Source organism: Electrophorus electricus, chromosome 9, assembly GCF_041902795.1.
Source record: "Electrophorus electricus isolate QZ-2024a chromosome 9, ASM4190279v1, whole genome shotgun sequence".
Lineage (NCBI taxonomy): Eukaryota > Metazoa > Chordata > Actinopteri > Gymnotiformes > Gymnotidae > Electrophorus > Electrophorus electricus.
Genome location: NC_137505.1, coordinates 15,132,501 through 15,152,381, shown reverse-complemented (window position 1 = coordinate 15,152,381; position 19,881 = coordinate 15,132,501). Strand labels below are relative to the sequence as shown.

Genomic DNA, 19,881 nt, shown 5'->3' with positions numbered 1-19,881 from the left:
TTAATGGTTGTATTCAAAAAGATCGCCTACATACAGTACTTTCCCAGCCATTTCGAAGCAGATTAATGCCATATGAAACAAAGAGTTAAGTCATAACTGGAATGCAGATTGAGTTATGCAGTAAAACAAGAAGAAAAAAAATCAACAGCTGGCCTTTGGAAAAATGAACCTTGCATAAGAATGCTGACACAGGGATTTTTTTTTGCAAGCAATAGGCCCGTAGGCTACATAACATGGAAAGGTACATTTTCTGGTAAATCAACTTCTGCTCCAACATCTCTAATTAGTGGGCGATAATATACAGCTGGCCCTTGGTCCACTATGAGAGAGGCAGGTCTGAAGTTGTGTGTCTGTGTGTGTATCTATAATCACTTGATTTTTTTTTCCAGATAATAAATAGGCCTAGAATACAAAATGATGGTTCACATTATTGTGAGAACTCAACCAAAATAATTCACCTCAAAGTAGCTATTTAAACTAAAGGTTTTCAACTGTTGTGAACAAAATATTACAATGCTTTACTAATTAAGAGCACTGGGTATTGTTATTTGTTGCCATTTTTACACAGGTCATTTCTAAAATTGGAAAATGAAGAATTAACGACACAATCTCTCTCTTGCCAGTAACTAAATCATGAAAGCAAAAAAGAAAATGTGGGAAAATTGTTGCCCTTCTGGCCTTTACTGCTATAGGTCTCAACACTGAAAAATTATATGGTCTAAGACCTGAGTAAGGCTAAAAATATTTTTAAAATACCCTAGAATCACAACAAAGGCAGATCTTACCCCAGAGGCTTTGTTGGTAGCCTAGATGTGGGTTTACTGTCCATCTTTTTGGAAAGAAAGAAAAAAAAAAACCTAGCCTAAATCACTGGGGTTTTCCAAGTTCTAAAATCGGATTCAAGAAGGGGGCTTTTCCCACTTACGCTACATGATTACCTTGAGCCCTCCATCTTACTCAGGTAGAGCAAAACACATGTTCAACCTCAAAATGGAGACAGGAAAGTGAGGGGTTAACGTCAGTACACTCACCCACACACAGTTATGAGAGAGGGAAACCCCACTTCTCCCAACCTGCCAATCTTAGGCAGCAAAGTTGTACCTCTCGATGGATACTGAGTCATTTCTGAACTTCTCTCTAAAAGGCTTGCCTCTCTTAGCATCAGTGTGAGCGAAGCTACGCTAGGCTAACAGTACCAATTGCTTTAATGCATCAACAAAGACTTCGCAAGGGAAGGCAACAGATAATTGCCCCCGGTTCAGATCAGTATGAGGAAAGGAATACAAATGAGTCTGAATCACAGGTTAAAGCTAAAAGCTGGTGATGCATTTTCTGCAGCTGATCTGAGGTAACATAAATACATCGCCAAGACTAATACCATCAGAGAAAGGTATACAAATGTAAAAGGACTGAGGTTTTTTCTGTGAAACTGAATGCAGATCACTCCTTCCTCCTTAGCTTCACAGACAAGAAATGTTGTCTCCCAAGGAGACGAACAACATCTAATCTACATTATTCCAGATGAAATACAATATTTTCTCTGGATTCCAGATTGTAAGGGGGTAGTGGCAGCTGTTGAGAGATGCAGCCACAGAAAAGAACATCTCCCGAGGAGCACGGCTGACAAAGGCACAGGATGAGCGCCTGCCACACGAATGCCGAGTACAGCAACAATCCTACAAGAGCAGAATGGTGTGGCACTGCCCAGCGACAAGAATCAAAAAACATGAGGCACTGGAGCATGGGAGCCAACACTCAACACCTCATTTCAACAGCCCCTAGCCATTCGTGCATGTCTCCACTGTGTGCAAGTGTGTGTCTCAGTGTGTACATGTCTCATCATCCACAATGGAGTCTGACAAGGCATGTGGAGGCCTGAAGTGATGTAGTCTTTCTGTAGCAGTAATTCAGCTTGAACAATATATCCGATTAAATACTCCCCCACAGTGGAGAGGGCAGCAGACCGAAGCCAGAGCTGATAACTGAAATTAGACTTGAAGGATATGGGCAAGTTGCTTGCACACACAAGACAGCCTATTCCATATTGCCACGAAAGGTTCCCTAACAAAATTAATGAAATCACAATTAATAGCGTACTACTTAAAGGAAACCAAGAAACAATGCCTACACACACAGGCCCTAAGGTACTAGTTTTGCTGTGTCAGACATAAAAAAGCTTCGGATCCACTCAATTACTGTTTGATTTTTAGAGTGAACTTCTCATGTCAGGGCTGACTGCATGTGTTAGTGTGAAACCGAGACCTGAGACGTCGTAATTTCATTGCTTTCTTTTCTGCTATAACTTATTTCACCGCTGGTACAGCTGAAATTGTACATGTACAACCTGCTTACAGATATAAAAACCTCTGGAGCTGTCTAATGTTAGAATCAGCAAATCATAAATATATTTATTTCTAAACACGAAGAATTTAAAACCATTTAAACCATACTACAAGAATTTACAGGTCTAGAGGTACTTAGGCCCAAAATTGGCACAATTCAATACCCAACTTCTTGAACTCACTTATAGTCTAGTGGATTAAAAGGACTGGATTTCCACGTAGAGACCAAATAAGACAAAGGTCAAAAAGTTAGTTAGCCCCCAACCTTCCTTTCAATTTAACTTCCACTCTATATGCAAGTAAGAATATCTCATCAACTTGACAAGCATGAAATAATTAGGTCACGAAAACTCTTCTATGACAGTGATGCTAGGTTACATGTAGTGAATTAATGAACACTGCTACATCTTACAGTCATTCCTCAACCACACAGCCGCTTCCCGCTCAGTGAGTGGCACCCCAATCAGCTCAAACAGTATTGTAAGCTCCGTAAAACGTTGAGTAATTTGTTCCTGAAACCCCCTCTTTCAGAGTTCAGCGATTGACACTGACATTTTTAGTGGGTTCAAAACACTGAGCTAAGGCCACAAAATGCTATTCATAACTCCTTTGATCTCATATTAGAAAAGCATGAAGAAGCTTGCATTTTCCACGGATTAAGGCTCCAAACCAAGTGGAGTGTCTGAAAAGTGACTTTTTCCTCTTTTAATATAAGGAGTCGTGTTCTCGTTCACGACTTCAGAGGCTTTGTGCTAACGTTAATCATTAAAGGAGCCGGTGAAAGGATGCTGGGCTGTAATTACATGGTAAAGCTTATATGCTAATCACTGCACACTCATCTGACAGAAACCAATGAAGGCAGCAGAACAGCAGATGTATACAGCCATGCAGGTTAAATTAAGAGATCTAATCTGATTGAGCCTATCCACCTTTAAGTGTGACAGGTATTATATAGAATGAACGTAGTAAACTAACAGAGAACAAAGACTACCAACAATCGGAAAAATAAAACATTCATTTGATCCTTGTTTTACCAAGTACAAAGGATTACACTTATCTCCATGTCAAACTGATCGCTTACAGACAATTGAATAAGAAATGCATATATGTGAAAAGCTCAAAGCTGTGATCAAGTCATGAATTTGTGGAATCGTGTTGGACAAATAATGTGAAGTTCTGTAAGAATAAATAAGGGTTTTGATAAATAAACTCTTCAAATATGCCTGAATTTAAATAAACCAAAATTTCAGGCTATAAAAGGTGATGATCCTAGTTTGCAATAGCCCTTGTTTTTTGTGGCTAACAGATTTTTATAGATTATATCAAGGCACTCAGAGAGACCCATGTCAAAGTCTGTTCAAACTCTGCAAATCTAGCCCATGAACGGGCATAAAATAGAACACCAAAATTGCCATACAAAACAGCAAGTTGCATGCAATTTCTTGATTTTGGACATTCTGAATAGTGAATCTTTAAAATCCCTCTTATGACTTCACAAACTATGGACTGGATTTAGACTAACCACAAACTCTGCAACATTGTATGCAGTGCAAAAGTGGCAATACATGATTGGCTTTGATCAAGTCCAGTCAAGTAACAAGATAACATATATAAATTTTAAAATAATACAAAGGAATTAGCACACAGACCAATGGAAGCTTTTATACCACATTTTCGTATTTACAAAAACCATAAAATATTTATGTTCCTTAATTCTCTTCCCGTCACAATGGATTTCTTCTATGATCACAGAAAATAACCCCCCGCCAGCCACCCACACTACATTCTAGATCTAGATCATAACACGCATTTAATATCGTCTCGGCTATATAACATTCGGAGCTGTTCATCTTTATGACTTAAAAAGTCACATTCTCCGTTTCAACTGCGAATATCTGACTCATTGCGAGCAAAGCACATGTTCATTCCCTCTTTGAACTTGCATACTGAAATATACCATGCCAGTTTTAATAATACTAATAATAAAACATTTCATTGAATGTCGTCAATCTCAGGTACAGCCTTAAGAATCCACAACGAGGTAAATAAAGTTAAATCTTTGTCCAATTAATTTTCTTCCAACTTCTTATAGACTGAAGGTATCCAATACTCCACATTCTAATTCGGTTTAATTCGTTTTCTAATCCATCTCTTTCTGGTATTGAATACTGCTAGCTAGCTAATGTGCAAGTGTTACAGCCTCTAGTTTAATAGCTGGGGCTGATTATCTAGCTACACTTTCCTGCTTAGCCCTGAGTGAAATGGGCTAGCTAGCGGCAAGCCAGCTAACAGATATACAGCTAGGTAGCTAAAAGGTAGAAGAGATGGGTATGCTAGCTAGTTTTCGCTGTCAGATATGCGAAAAGCTCAACAAAGTTTGTACAAAAACCCCAAAAGAGCACGACCGCGATACATTTAGCTAATTTATGTGCAATACAGGCTCAGACAACGATGTTTTCTTTGGAAATGAGCTAGTTTAGTTAACTAGCTAAGCCAGATAAGATAAATAGTTAGCTAAACTAAGCTAGCTACATTAGACAGATAACCTTGGTTATCTATCAGAGTAGAAATGGCTCCGGTAAAATCTATTTTGCAAATATACGAACTGCCAAACCCGAGGCCTTTTTGGCGTTAAGTGATCCGGCTGCAACAACATTCTACAACTGAAGTGTTTTATTGTGAGAAAACAAACCTCCAGCCCGCACCGTGTTTGCGCCTCTGTTTACGTTCACTTACCTCTGGCCGAATGTACCGGCGTCTTCCAGTGCACGTGGGTACGTGATGACATCACAGCACCCGTCCGTACACTTGTCAGAAGAGCAGAAGCTGGAACGGCGTCGAGCTTTTGGTTTCCGGCAGAACTCATCTGGACCTACAAAAGCGAGTCCACTTGCTCGGCTTAGTAGCCTAGAATTCTTTCCACCTTCATGTTCCCAATAAAAGGTATCACTCAAAATATTTTCTGAATCTACTACTCAAAATAACACCAACGATGATTCTTCTTCTTCTTCTTCTTCTTCTTCTTCTTCTTCTTATTATTATTATTATTATTATTATTATTATTGTCATTATCATCAGCATTATCAATATTATTATTAATATAGAAAAATCATTTTAAAAATTAATTATAGTTTCTTCTTTTGTTTGTTCTTCTATATTAAGTTTGCCTTTGTGTGTGAGTATTAGAGAGAGAGAGAGAGAGAGGGAGAGAGAGAGAGAGAGAGAGAGAGAGAGAGAGAGAGAGAGAGAGAGAGACTTCACATGGGAAATACTTCTGACCTAAGCCATACTGTCCATTTACAACTAAGTTGTATATAGACGAATATGTGAATTGAGAATTATCAAGGTCATGGTTAATGGAATTCTTCTGTGCCTCCAACAAGGAGACTGTACAGCTAGTTACAGGCTGTAGCTGATGTTAATTTAGCTCAACCAGACATCATTCAACTTCAAAGAGACTAATGGGGGGATATCAGAGAAAGACTTTGATAAGGTGGATTATGTGCTAAAATAATTCACATCAAAAGGTAAAGGTTGTAATGAATTAAATAATAGCATTGAAAATTATATTGGAGGGGAAAGAAAAATGATGATATGGGACAGAATTAAAAGTACAGTGTATGACTAGCTGCTCTGCTGTTTTGTGGGTTGGGGGTTGATGTACATTATGGGCCCATAGTAACAGGAAAGTCAACGTTGTGAACACATTAACCACACATGTGTTCACACACACACCCACACACACATGCATGTCCCTTTCAACTAAATTTTATTACCATTCTTTTTACACACCGATAGTGTCATTTAGCATTGCTACAATTATCTCTGTAAAGGAATACTCAGTGAAGTGTGACACAGGTATTGAAAATTAAATTGGGCTACATTTATTCGAGCAAGGTCATTTCCAAGAGAAAATACAAATCAAAAATTAAATTATACTTCAACAGACATTTCAAGAATCCCATTAACCACAGTCAGCCTTCATCTCTTTAGCTCAAAAGAAAAGCAGATGAAGAAAGTGGAATTTGTTTCTCAGTCAAAAATACAGTGTTTTCACAATATTGTATCAAAAGTTCCCAAATTGTAGAATCTCCTTCATCAGGTACTTTAAGTAAATAGAACAATTAACAGTAATTGTTCCAGATACAATAAATGCTCTCTTAATGTAAAATTTGCTCCAATATTCACTTGTCAGGATCCATTTTACTAAAATATATCTATATCGAGGAACTATAATACTGTACACTACAGTATGAAATAAATATAATTAGGAAATATAAAATGAGTCACATAAATAAAATGGTAGTTTAAAATAAAAATAATTGAATTTTGTATTGAACAAAACAAAACAAACCAAGGTAATACTGACAGATGGTCTTAAAAAAAAAAAAAAAACAAATACAGAAAATTGCACAAAAATATGTAAACTATGAAGTCTAGCTATACTAATACTGACGAAGGTAATTTAAACAACAAGGTGGATTATTCTCATTTAATACTAAAGCAAGTGCAAAGTGAACAGGAGTTAACTCTGCTTTTTACGCTGTACAAGGATGGCACTTGCAGAAAACAGGGGAAAGTTTTGCATATAAGGCTTTTCTCTAAGGAAAAAACTCACAGGGTATGGGACAAAGCATCTCACAATGGAGCCTTCATCTTCTGTGCCGCTCTTAATTCCATAGCCCACCTAGCCGAACTTTAAGACTTTGTATGTTTAAGAACCATACATGTGTTGTTTAGATAAAAATGCTTCATAAAAAGCCATAGTGAGATCCAAAATAAGCAGGTGGCAGGTCAGGAAAGAAACGGTAAAAACAAGGATATCACAGTAAGTGATAGACACAACATAACACTGACACGCTACTGCGTCTTCAAGAGCAGTATAAGTACATATACGCAATGCTTACTTTTTTCTAAAAATTATTATTATTATTATTATTATTATTATTATTATTATTATTATTATTATTATTTTATTATTATTATTATTATTATTATTATTATTATTATTATTATTATTATTATTATTATTATTTTATGTAGTAAATAATCAGAGTGCAATTTCCAGGCTTGTGCTGTGACCACAATAAAAACACAGGGGTTATGTCAATAAGCACTGCACAGCCTTCACGCTCCACTCTGTACACTTCTGAAACCTTTTAGTCGGTTCTGTCGTAATGAAGAGCATCATCGGGTTTGTTTTTGCATAATGTGAACTCTTGAAAAGTCCCACCCAGTCTAATATCTGCTTTTGGACCATGGCTGTTGCCAGTCTGAGTTCCACGCTTTGTGTCTCCGAAATACAAGCCTCACGGCAGTGTGGTCACAAAAGTTAATCTGGCTCAAAGTCCCTCAGTGAGAAGGAAAGAAGGAGGAAACAATACAAGCATGAAACAAAAGAACAATAACAACAAAAAAAACCAAACAAACGAATGCTGGAAGCTTAATCCAAAATGCAGTAGTTAATCAGCATCCTCATTTTCCCCCTCTCTGTCCATCTTGCCCTCCAACTTCCTCTCTTCCGAGCTCTCATCCTCCGTACTTCCCGATGCTCCAGTATCCTTCTCGTCTTTCGCTGTTTCGTCTGGGCTCCGGCTCTCAAACCTCTCCTCCTCCATTTCCTCTTCCTCCCCGAACCCCGCCTCTCGCCTGCCTGTCACTTCCGGGTACGCCTTCTGCATGTCTTTGGTCCCACCCTCGGTGCCGTCTCTCAGAATGGTGCTCCCTCGTATCACATCCTCACCCTGGTCCTCTGGGTCAGAAAAACCCAGGGGCCCAAGTCCCTTTAGGTAGGCCCGCCTCATCAGCAGCTCTGTGGGCTCCAGGGGGCCGCTGGCGTCGTGGCCCTCCTGCTTGGCCGCCTCGCGCTCCTCCGCCTCCCTCTTGCAGTAGGAGTAGCGGTGGTTCATGTGCTGGGAGTAGGAGCCGGAGTGGGAGAAGCGCTTGCCGCACTTGTCGCACTGGTAGGGCTTCTCGCCCGAGTGCAGCCGCGAGTGCTCGATCAGGTGGTGCTTGTGCTTGAATGCTTTCTTGCAGATCTGGCACTGGTGAGGGCGCTTTCCTGCAGACACACAAGGGGAGGGAGAGAGAGAGAGGGGGGGGGGGCAGGTTACCACGGTGATCAAGCATGTGTAAATCAAACACTGCAAATGACAAAATATCACATATTACTCTGTGGGTGAAGATATCAGTGCATTACAGGTAAACCAAAAAGACTCAATTTGACACTGTAGATTCACACAAACATAACACCACAATAATAAATATTTCAAACCATAAATTCTAAATATATTTTTTACCTATCCTATTAATTTATATAAACCCTCCTTTAAATAATTTATAAGGCCATGGCAAACAAATTCAGTACATTGGTTTTAACATGAACATTGTGATGGCTTCTAAAATCTAGAGTTTATTTCAGATTTTATACCATAAACAGAATAAGAAGGCAAGGGGGAAGCCATGACTCAAAGATCTATTCTGAGATCGTCTGTGACCGTGCTGAATGCAGCCAAAGAGATCAGGTGATTATTGCACCATGCTGCAAAGGTGAAATCAAGGTGGCCGGCATCTTTGAACCAAGCGTGCTTTTTAATGACATAATTTCCCCATGTTAAAAAAATGCTTATATCAGACCAATCCCCTGCAAGGCTGTGAGGAAGACTCAGGAGGAAGAGACATCTCACCTCCCCTGCACTGTATTCATTAACTAGGATCTGCAGCAGGATCTACTATGACTTGTGAGCACATGGGAATACAGTATGGCAGAGTCTAATCAATGGATAAGCATTTAGTCATTTAGTAACTTCAGCTGTGACACATTTGCTATATGGACACACACATCCCACGCACACATGCAGTCATCTTTGAACGTGTGAACGGTGGTAGGGGATTCTTGGCCAAGGATAGCACTGGAATGCCTGTGACACCTTCCATAGTTGCCATGCATGAGATGACCCCTCCCCCTCCACCCGCCTGCCTCCCCTCCACACCCCACCTTTCCTCGTCAAGTTCAAAAATAAACGAGACAGCAGATTCCTTGTCCCGCGTTCCTGAGCAGGAATGCGAATGAGGTATGATGCAAGCCTGTGTAAGAGAGGAGTCCCCGCAAAGGGAGGTTACAGTGCGGCATGGAAGTGCTTCGCATGCGTTAGGCTCGCATGCACCTGGTTCACGGTGGCATGCTAGCACTCCGCTACACTCTGTTAATAACAGCATTCCATCTCTGTCACTGATTAATGTTCCGCAGTCGCGTTTTTTACGCCTATATATTAATGTAAGAGTTAGCATATGCTGCAGTTAACTTTGCTTTGATGCTTAAAAACACCAGGCGAGGATAAAATTAATTCCCTTGAATGTCCGCTGCTTAACGCAGAACATTCGGTAGTTCAAAAAGGATTAAGTAAGAAGCACTGGATCACATATATCTCCTTAAGCCTGTCAAAAGAAAGGAAACATTTTAGTGTTGGTCAAGGGTTTTCAATGGACAAATGAATCAATGAAAAATGAGGGGAAAAAAGGTGGGGTTAAAAAAAAGAAGAAAGCAAAGAATGAAAGAAAAAGAGGAAAACACAACCTGGTAAAAAAGGAATAACTTGGGGGTGAAGGTAAAAAAAGAATTGTCTAAATGTGATATACCTGTGTGTTCATATTTGTGTCTTAGGAGGGAACTGGTCTTCTGGAATGTTTTGTCGCACAAGTCACACGCGTACATACCACTTTCAGTCTTCTTAATCTTCTTCCGGGCGAGCAGCGACTCACTGTCTGTCAGGTCCTCCAGCCCTGACAGATATTCCCCTGTGCTGTCCAGCAGCTCCCCCTGAGCAAGACACAGATATTAGATCAAATATGTTTAGCATAGCATTCTACCCCTGTCAGTGGATGAAGCATGGCTAGCCTCTGTTTGATCCTAAGTCTGGACAGAGCTTATCTCTACAACCTGTGTAAGAAGATTTTTGCCTTCTTGTTCACAGATTGCCGGTTATTGTTAGCAGATTAACATTAGAACACAGGTAACAAAGTAAAGGTAGTTATAATGAGTTATTAACAATGTGCATACGTGGATAGATATATGTTAAGTTGATTTTCCTGCATCCATAAAAATTATTACAAATAAAAATTGACGTGTGGTTTTCACAGCATGACCTTAATTTAGTTTAAAACTGTGTAAGTTATGCAGATATAGCTTAAATGAGGAGCATTCCTTTACCTGGAAGCCTGCTTTCCGTTGGTATTTCCGTCGCTGCTGCATCTCAGCAAAGGTTGCAGCCCCTGCCGCATATGTGTATGCCATGTGTGGAAGGAAGCCCATGGGATCAAGCCCTGGGTAAGGCCTCAAGCCTGGGATGCTGGCCTGTGCCGGGGACATGAAAGTGGGTGGAGGGAATGCCCCGTGTGGTGGTAGAGAAGTGTACATGGGGCCCGCAGTGAAAGGGTTGATACCAAAGATGGGGCTGGAGCTCTTGTCCAGTTGGCTTTCATTGCCCATGCTGTTGGACCCATTGAACTCCTTCTTGATGTGGGCTAAGTCCAGAGGCTCTGTTCCCTGGTCCCGTGTAGCGGGATCACCGTTACGGTCTATGTTGAGGCCGTTCGGCTTGGGCTTCCTGTCTGTCTTAGAGAGATGTTTTGGCAAAGACAAATCCAGAGGCTCTCCATGGGCATCCTCAGAGGCAAGGCTGTTGGGCGTATAGGAGCTGCTGTGAGAGTTTTTTGATGATGTGCTGGAGAGATTCAAAGGTGAGGGGGTCTCGCCTCTCAAGTGGTCCACTGAGTCAAGCTGCTTTTCATTGGTCTGTCTGATGCCTGTAAACTGGTGGTGTTTGGAGTGTCGGTGGCCAGCATCACCACTGGTAGCACCCTGAAGCTCTGCTGTGGAGTCACTGTACTGGCTAAAGGACGCAGGTGATCTGGCAAGAGCTGATTCCCTCACCAAGCCATGGTTGCTGTCCCCGCTGCGCCGTTCAATGGGTGGAGATCTTTTCCTGGACATGCCATGGACAGACTGTGCTTTCCACTGTGCATACAACTCCTTCACAAGCTCTTGATGGAGCCCAACTGCAATGGAAATCTTCCTTAGCTCCTCTGAGCTGGGCTCAGTATTCATGGCAAAGTAAGCTTTCAGTACCGACATGTGATCTTTAAAGGGGTTCACTGGGCTAGTTGCATTCCTCTCTGGCAGAGAAGAAACCATAACAGCCTGCTGTTCTGTGCCAAACATTCCCCTGCGACTAGTTGGTAAGGTTTCGTTAGGTTTCAGGACTGCTTTGATTTCTTCGTTCATCTTGCAAAGGTAACGCTCATGCTGATGTAAGGGAATGGGGCCAGGAAAGGTCTCCTTGCAGTATTGGCATGTGAAAGGGGAATCTCTGTCCTGGCTCTTCTCTTCAGATCCAGGATCTACAAGATGACTAGGTTTGTCCTTCCTAATGTCAACGGTGCGCCTCTTGGAATCTTCAGTTAAGCTCTGCAGACAGGCTTTTGCCTCATTGACCTTCTCCAGCGTGTAGTCAATGATGCTCTTGGTAGGGCTGTTGTGTCCAACTCCAGGGAACCCACCCTGGGAGGCCAGGGCCAACTTCTGCTCCTCCATCTGGGAGCCCAGCTCCTTCATGTAGTTCCTCAACTTGGAGATTTCTTCAGGTTTACCATCCAACTTCTGTCGGCACACAGTGTTGTCCACAATCTGCAGAACCCGGTGAACCTCACTCAGGTTATTGCGCAAGCTTGGGTAGCCCAGTGAGTGAGAATCCAGTCCTATACCCAGGTGATGTTGCAGGAGGTTCTGTGGTGAATTGTGCAGTCCTATGGGGCTCCCTCCACGACCAGAACCATTGATAAAAGCCCCAGATCCTCCAAATTCTTGCTGTGATGGCATTAGAAGACGGTAATCATTGAACTCCATTGGCTCAGCCTTTATGTCAGGGTGGGCTGCTGGGTCCTGGAGGCCTATGGACCTGCCGTTCTCCAGCTTGTTCCGGAGCTGAGCCAGGGCAGGGCTGCCTGGTGATGACGCAGCAGAGTTGGGCGATGAACCCGCCTTGTTGCCGACCCCTTGGCGTACCCGTCCATTTATAGAGATGAGGCCGATGCACTTTTTGCTACTAATGTGTGAACTGTAGGAACCAGAGTGTGAGAAGCGCTTCTTACAGTTAGAACATTCATAGGGTTTCTCACCTGAAAGGTAAAGAAATAAACAATGAATACAATCTCATACATACAAAATGTCTGAGTTTCTTATTTAAATTATCTTCATGTAGAACGCTAATTATTCTTCACACTTAGACATGACATATGAACCAAGCCTATAATGAGTACATAATTCCTGCATAATAATCCTATTAGCCTTTTAAATATTCATTAATTACTCAGACCAACCTAATCACATTGCTTCATAACTAGTATGAAAGTTAGGCAATAGTCCTTGTGACATACGTTTCACAAGGAAAATGATCAGACAAGGTCATTTGTCTTGTTGATTTAAATCGTGAGTCACAAAATGGTGACCAATGACATGTTTGTCTACTTACCACTGTGGATACGGAGGTGCTCCTTCAGATGGTGCTTGTATTTGAAGGCTTTACCACACTCTGTGCATTTGAATTTGCGGTTGCCAGCCCCTTCATTCAGTATCTGTGGCTGTAAGGAACACAAGCATAGAGACAAATCTTGTAAGGACAAGATTTAAGGACATCCATGGACTTATTTTTTTTCCTAGCTGAGACTCATAGCTGTTAAGAGTTCAAAGAAAAACTAAATATAGATGATCAAAACCTAAGGACCATTACGGATTAATGTAATTGCATTAAGTTGTGTCAATAAAAGTGCATTTCAGAGTGTCTCGCTTGCAATTAAAATGCAAGTAGCCTGTCGTTCTTAAAGTAATTGATTACATGTGGATAATTATTGGAGTGTTTTGCATTCTAAACATGTGACCAAACTAGCAGTGCGCTTTAGCATTCAATCATTCGCAAACTAGATTTAAAGAGGGGAGTGTAGGCAGAATCTTGATCTACTAGCTCAGACATAAATGTAGGTGCTGTTGCTGCATATGAAATTCAAATGTGGGCCCCAGATGCACAATGAAAACAACAGCACTCATGCACCCTACTCGCAGGCACAAAGGTCTGTGAAAAATGTGTGGGAGTCCAGGAGGGCATGTTTGATGGCCAGAACGCACACCAATGAGCAGAACTCACTCCTCCAAAGATCACCGCTTGTGGGAGAGCATAATCTGATAAGGGTAGTCATAAGTATTGCAGGGAATTGCATACTGTAAAGTGTGTGCACAAATGTAAATGCTACACCCACTGTAAAGCCCAAAGTAAAACTATCAGGGGAAAACCTGGGCAATTGCAGTCAAAGCCTTGCAGGAAAACATTTCTGGAAAGCAAATAAACAAACATTTAAAGTCATTTGCGGATTACGATATGGTAGATCACCAGGCTGAAAGCCATCTGGACATGTTTAAGTCACTCTGGAGAGGTGTGTGTTTGTGAGGGAGAGATTAAGACAGATAAGAGGGCAGGTTGGGTAGTCCATTTACTTCTTTTGCAATGTGATTCAGAGCTTCAAAGTTTACAGCCTGAATGCAAGATATCCTGTTAGAATCCAATTAAATGCGCGGGAGCTCATTTACCACATGAAAAACAGACCTTCCACCTAAAAGAAAAATGCTGCAAAGGAGGCCCTTTTTTTCTAAATCAACCCATATAACTGCTGTTTTAGTCACACGGGCTTCGCGCTGCCCCGAGAGCAGTGAGAAAGACCGAAACTAATGTCAGCGATGGGCGCATGTTTGGAGTTTGATTCCTCTCCAACAGCAGCTGATGCAGAACGTCTATAGAACTCAATGTGCTAGAACATCCCACACATGCCTGAGTGTGGGCGGACACACCGGGGAGGACGACCGTGCACAGCTGCAGCTAGGGTTCGAGAGAGCCGCGCTTTAAGGAGGCTCCAGGGACGTATGCACTGTATACGAATCCACGGATCCAGAAACAAGCTTAAAGCTCAGTAATTAATGCAGGGGGCAACTGTATAAAGTGAGACAGTGTGGTGTAATCAAGCGTCTTTTATTTGGCAAGTTTTGTCTTCAGTGAGACCAACAGATGTTCGCTCTTTGTTACTGATTTTGGATCAGTTCAATTGTTCCTTCTGTGTTTTCATGTTTCAGTTCAACCACTCTGTTTAAATAAACAGGATTTGTATTTCAATGTTTTTAACCTCACATAACCTTTTTTTTTGGTTCACAACTGGATTCTTAATGTCCCACAACACCTTTTCGCCTTCGTCCAGTTCTTCTCTGGCTCCATATATCGAAGTTACGATGTAAAAATTATTCCAGAACATCTACCCAGTTGAAAGCCTACCTACCCAATCAAAAGCCTCCAGCTGGGTAGATATAAGGAGTGAGGATGTGGTAGTGGGCAGGGCATAAGCCTGTGTTCACCTGGTCTCTGGCCGGCTTGTGGGTGGCCATGTGGCGCTCCAGCTGTGTGCGATAGGCGAAGGTGTCTCCGCAGAGGGGGCACGGGAAGCTCTCCTCGTTCTTCTCATGCCTATATTTGATGTGCTCCTTCAGGGAGGTGAGACGCTTGTAGCCCCGGTCGCAGTAGGGGCAGGTCAATAGTTGGGCAAAGTCATCTGGTGCCCTCAGGACCAGGTCTGGGTGGGGGAGGGGAGGGGAGGCAGAGGGGAGAGGTTGAAATGATTAACACGTGTTATACAGATGAGTGCCATGTTTAGTTATTGGGTGCGATTTAGAATGTGGATCTTGAGTTATCGATTGTGTAAATGGAGGCCTCTGGTGCAATCAAATAAAAGACCTGGGAAGTGATGTTTGGCAAAATGATTATGCCCCTGAGAACGTTTTCAGTTCTAGATTTCTATAAGGGCTCATAAGCGAGACCTTGCCAGTGACACACAATGCCAAGATACCCGGCAGATGATTCTGTTTTGCCTGAAAAGGTCCTTGGCAAGCCCTCACCATTATCATTGTCATCCTGTCCATTGGCTTCTGGAGTTCCCAGTCTGGTGCCCTCCTCCGGGTCTTCTGGGTATATTATGGCTGTGTCCCCACGTTGCAGGTATTCAGCAATGCTGGCCTCATTGCTTTCAATTCCCTCCAGCTTCCTCTTGGCAAAGTAGCTCTCTAACTCAGAAGTGGCATCAATACCCTTTACTGCAGGCAGGGAGGGAGGGAGAAAAAATATATTAACCCCCTGTTTCTGTTTCCTTGTCAGTGGAAAAACCCCATCTGGACATTAGGAAGCTGACTGCTCTAAATGTGATGTAGTGGAGAACAAACCATTAGAAAACCTAAAGGCGGAAGTATTTATTTAAGTTACGATGTAATGGCCACTTCAAAGACGAACAGGAGCCAGGGTGATCACTGAGCACTCTTCAAATGTCCTCGTGAATGTTGGGAAAGGCTTTAAACATTTGCAGCATTGTGGGTAATTGGTTTATCTGGCAATTAGGCTTGCTTGGGTAACTGATCTCACTTTGCATGACCCATCATATACTTAAAATCAGACCCGAATCTAATAACAAGCCTTGCGTTATGTACAAATGCACAAAACGGGGTTTTCCGATAAACAATAAGATGTAGTACTAATTATACTAATTATAGTTGGAACATATGACTGCTTTAAAAAGACATGAAGGGAGCACAACCTTTCACATACTAAAGCACATAGAAAGTGTAGCGTGATAAAGTGATTTGTGGTGATACATGGTTATATACATGGGATCTGTCATAAAGTGGTAAATCAACTTTTTTAATGATGGGAAAATGTCCTGGATCTTTTTTTCCTTCCTATGACAGGTTTGTTGTAGCAGTGACCTACAGCAGCAATGGGACCTTCCAATAAGCAAATGAAAATTTTATTGTGTCATTGAAAAACCAGTTGGAAAGTACATGGACAGAACAAATTTGATTTGTCCCCAAACTTGATTTGGTGGCAAAATGTGATTTGCTATGCACTCTCACTCAACTTACAAATGTTTACTTTCCATCTCTTCCTGACATGTGTGAGGCAACATTATATTGCATGTCCCTGTGTGTGAGTGTCAGTGTGTGTTTGTGTGTGTACTTTCAGCTCAGCACACATGGATAAATGTCACAAATCTTACAACAACATGATAAGGCAACAAATTAATCCATAATCAATAAACGGAGCCAATAAATGGATAATTTGATCTCTAATTCGCCAAAGTTGTGCATTCAATATTTTTCAAATCTTTGACATAAAAAATAAAAAAGAGCAAAGAGCATGTGCTGCTTATGTCCACTGCATCGAACACACAAAAGCAATAAACAACTAAATGTGGACTCACCTGTACCATTTCCAACACCATGGAGAGAGACATCAGGGCTCAGAGAATTGTATTCTTCTTTCCTCTCCTCTGGAGACAGAGAGACAGAGAGAGAGAGAGAGAGAGAGAGCGAGAGAGAGAGAAACAGAGATAAAAGCAGGAAAAAAGAGAACAGTATTAGAAAATGTCAATCTTCATCAACCACGAACATCGAACCACTTCATCTTCAATAACCACTACCTAGAACAACCAAATGCAGACATTATGAAATGTTGCTTTATTTATCTCTTGTGATGACAATCAAAATCATTGAGCAAAGACTACATCAGCTAGGAATATGAACACCTTTAGATGTAAACTGGGGAAAATGTTTTGAGCTAAAGAACATGAGTAAGGAACACAGTGAGGGAGCAGCCTTTCTCTGTAATCCCGGCGCCGAAAATCAAATCAAGGTATTGAAGTGAGGAGTGGTGCAAGGTCTCCAGGGAGGTGGCGTAGATACTACAGCCCCTGTGTTGGTTCTTCTCACTCACGTGACCTCTTACCGGCAGTCACAAGTCTCACAAGAGTAGGATCTACAGCATGTCTGCCACAATAAAGAGGAAAACAAGACAACTCCATATTCCACACGCACATGTATAAATGCACATGCACGCACGTGTGCACACACACACACACACACACACACACGGGTGCGTATACACACACCGCCCAAGCATTAGTGCTGTTTAATTTTTGAACTGCTCATGATTTCCTTCCTCATTATCTCAGTACGACAACTGAGAGCTTTTTGAAAGTCTCTCTCTTCTTCCTCTCTCTCTCTCTCTCTCTCTCTCTCTTTTAATTTTTTCTACTCTTTCCTACTTGAAAGATGTCTTTTCAAATTCCATGCAAAAGTAACTTTTAAGAAGAGCTATTTAAAAAGAAATGGCTCTTGAAGGGATATATTGGATTTCAAAAAGAACAAAAGCTTCAGTCAGTTTGGAATCATTTCACTTTTAACATTTGGAACAAACAAGTCATTTGCTAATTGGGGTCTTGCCTTAGCAAAACCACTGGTAGTGAAACATTTTCCTTCTGCAGTGTATAGATAAACCTTAAAGGCCTCAAGCAGTCACCGATATTCCCCTGAACTAACTCAAATTTAAAGAACTGTGCTCTCCTATGAGGTACACAAGCTAAACTGCTTCCGTTGTAATGGCAATTAGTGTTAGCTACTATGAGGATATCTGAGGGTTAAATGAAGATCTGAGCATCATGGGAGTTTTGCTCTGAGGTAAAAATGGCAGAAGTTACCGTCAAACCTTATTAGAAAGATATCGTACGAACTATTAGAGACATTAAGCCCTTTCCTCGAGACATAATGGCCGTAATATCTGCAGCTCAGTTCTGCTTGTGGTAGTGGCAGTTCATTTTCCAGCAAAGTATCAGTGTGATTTCAAGCACCACAGTTTAACTCTCTTCTCTATTGTGGTGCAGACGGAAGTGATAGGTATCTTTACATGGTACTGCTAATGTTGGTGCATAGGTCATTTTGCGCACTGCACTGGCTCAACTCTGGCATAATAACTCTACCGACAGTAAGGAATCCTCTACAGAATTTCACATTAAGAGGGCATTTGCCAATTTTTCATCTGTTACTACTTGCAAATCTTAGGTGATATTGTTTACTGGCAAACATGTCTCCTAAAAAGAGGAAGTTGGTGATTAGGTATAGCTGTGCATGATGATTCACGCAACACTCTGTGGCATTTACATTTGCCAGCATATACAACAGGGTGCTTGACATTCTTCAAGGGTTCTAAGCCCCTGTTTAACTTCTGAATTTTAACTTAAAATGTGTTCATCCTGGCTGTGTTTCAGAGCCTAAACTAACACTAACTAGCACTCTCTGTATTTTCATAGCAGTATTGGCTTCTATATGGAGCTGTTAATTAGGACATAACAGAAAGCTTAGGTGACATTCGTTGTCCAGCATCTATTTGCGTGAAAGTCAGTTAAACAAACCGCCCCCTCCCCAAACCCCACGGCCCACATGCCGATCCAGAAACGTGAGCCTTCTTCCGAGTAAGGTGACACATGCGGTTAAGTCATTAGCTGAGACTGATCACTGGGGATCGGTCATTTTAAGGAAAAATTTGGGAGGCTCAGACGAGCTGTCGCTTGAACTGTCAGAGTGGCATGGAAGTGCAGAGACATTATGCATGTGAATGGCTAATGTCTCGTGATGCTAAAAATGTCATTTAACGTCCTAATGAGTGCTTAGCAGGGCGGGCTCACATTAAAGAACGTGGCTCAGTTCCTAATTAAAAGAATTTGTCTTCCGAGCTTTGCTAACTCGGATCTCGTCATTTAAGTTGATGGCTTCCGAAACTGTGAGAGTGGGGGAAGAAGATAATAACATGTATAGTCAGGTATAAGCAACTGGTGCAAAGAGGCAGAGTAAGCTGAGAATTTAGCTACTGATTTCATATAGAAATTTTAATTAAAAGCAGGATTCACAGCAAATAAAACCCTCAACAATGCAGAGATAATAAGCCCTATTAAGTTTGCTTAGGAAGGGCTTTAGGAGCGTGTGGCTTTCACCTGTGCCATTGAGGTCACCACGGTGCCAGACATGGAGACCGGCCGCATCATGGTTCTCGCTGTCCTCCTCCCCCCTGCAGGAGAGCAGGGCATGGGCCACACGGGGCGACGCCTCCCGGCTGGGCACACCCACCGGACTGCCCTCCCCCTCCGACCCGGGCAGCCTGTCCTCTTCATCAGAACCGGAGCCGACGTCCAGCACACTCTCATAGCTCAGCACTGTGGAGACAGAGGGAGAGAAAATCAGTTAGTGTCTCCAACAATGATGGTCGTCCTACGGCACCTGGCCACCATGGCTCAGTCATGACCTTGCCAGGGGGGAGTAATGTCTGGTGCAGGGCTAGCACCCACGCAACCTTGGGGCCAGATCGCTGTCCGACCTGATGCACACAACAACGTGACTGATTTGGTAGTCGGACACAGTGTGCAAGAATATAATATCACTCTCCTCTCATGTTCTGTTTTAAAATAAAAAAAACCCCACCTAGATAACATACTTAAGCTCTCTCTCCACCACCTCTGAACTACAAAGTCTAGGTAGTCCATTTGTTCTTAATATGTTTAGATGATTAAGCAAGTGAGTGTCCGTAACAAAACTTGACACTTGTCAGAAAAGAAAACATTTAGGTGTTTA

General features: G+C 41.9%; 2 protein-coding genes across 8 annotated transcripts in view; both read right to left on the bottom strand.

The window, feature by feature from the left end:
• The window catches only part of gtdc1 (glycosyltransferase-like domain containing 1), a 31,672-nt gene extending 26,504 nt beyond the window's left edge, over positions 1-5,168 (bottom strand). For 3 of the 5 annotated variants that reach the window (XM_027016918.3, XM_027016921.3, XM_081720612.1), the window contains exon 1: positions 5,035-5,086. The gene's annotated coding sequence lies outside the window, so the exon portion shown is untranslated. Of the gene's footprint in view, positions 1-785; positions 5,010-5,034 lie in introns of those variants that run through there. The other 2 variants (XM_027016920.3, XM_027016919.3) reach the window with 2 other exon arrangements.
• A 1,035-nt stretch (positions 5,169-6,203) lies between these two features.
• zeb2a (zinc finger E-box binding homeobox 2a) overlaps positions 6,204-19,881 on the bottom strand; it is a 50,017-nt gene continuing 36,339 nt past the window's right edge. For 2 of the 3 annotated variants that reach the window (XM_027016908.3, XM_081720869.1), the window contains 8 exons: positions 19,248-19,466; positions 16,683-16,751; positions 15,331-15,525; positions 14,794-15,008; positions 12,872-12,980; positions 10,552-12,518; positions 9,981-10,161; positions 6,204-8,403 (listed from right to left, as the gene is read on the bottom strand). In XM_027016908.3, coding sequence (XP_026872709.2) covers positions 7,805-8,403; positions 9,981-10,161; positions 10,552-12,518; positions 12,872-12,980; positions 14,794-15,008; positions 15,331-15,525; positions 16,683-16,751; positions 19,248-19,466 — 3,554 coding nt within the window. In that variant the 3' untranslated portion in view covers positions 6,204-7,804. The remainder of the gene's footprint in view (positions 8,404-9,980; positions 10,162-10,551; positions 12,519-12,871; positions 12,981-14,793; positions 15,009-15,330; positions 15,526-16,682; positions 16,752-19,247; positions 19,467-19,881) is intronic. The other variant, XM_027016909.3, reaches the window with a different exon arrangement.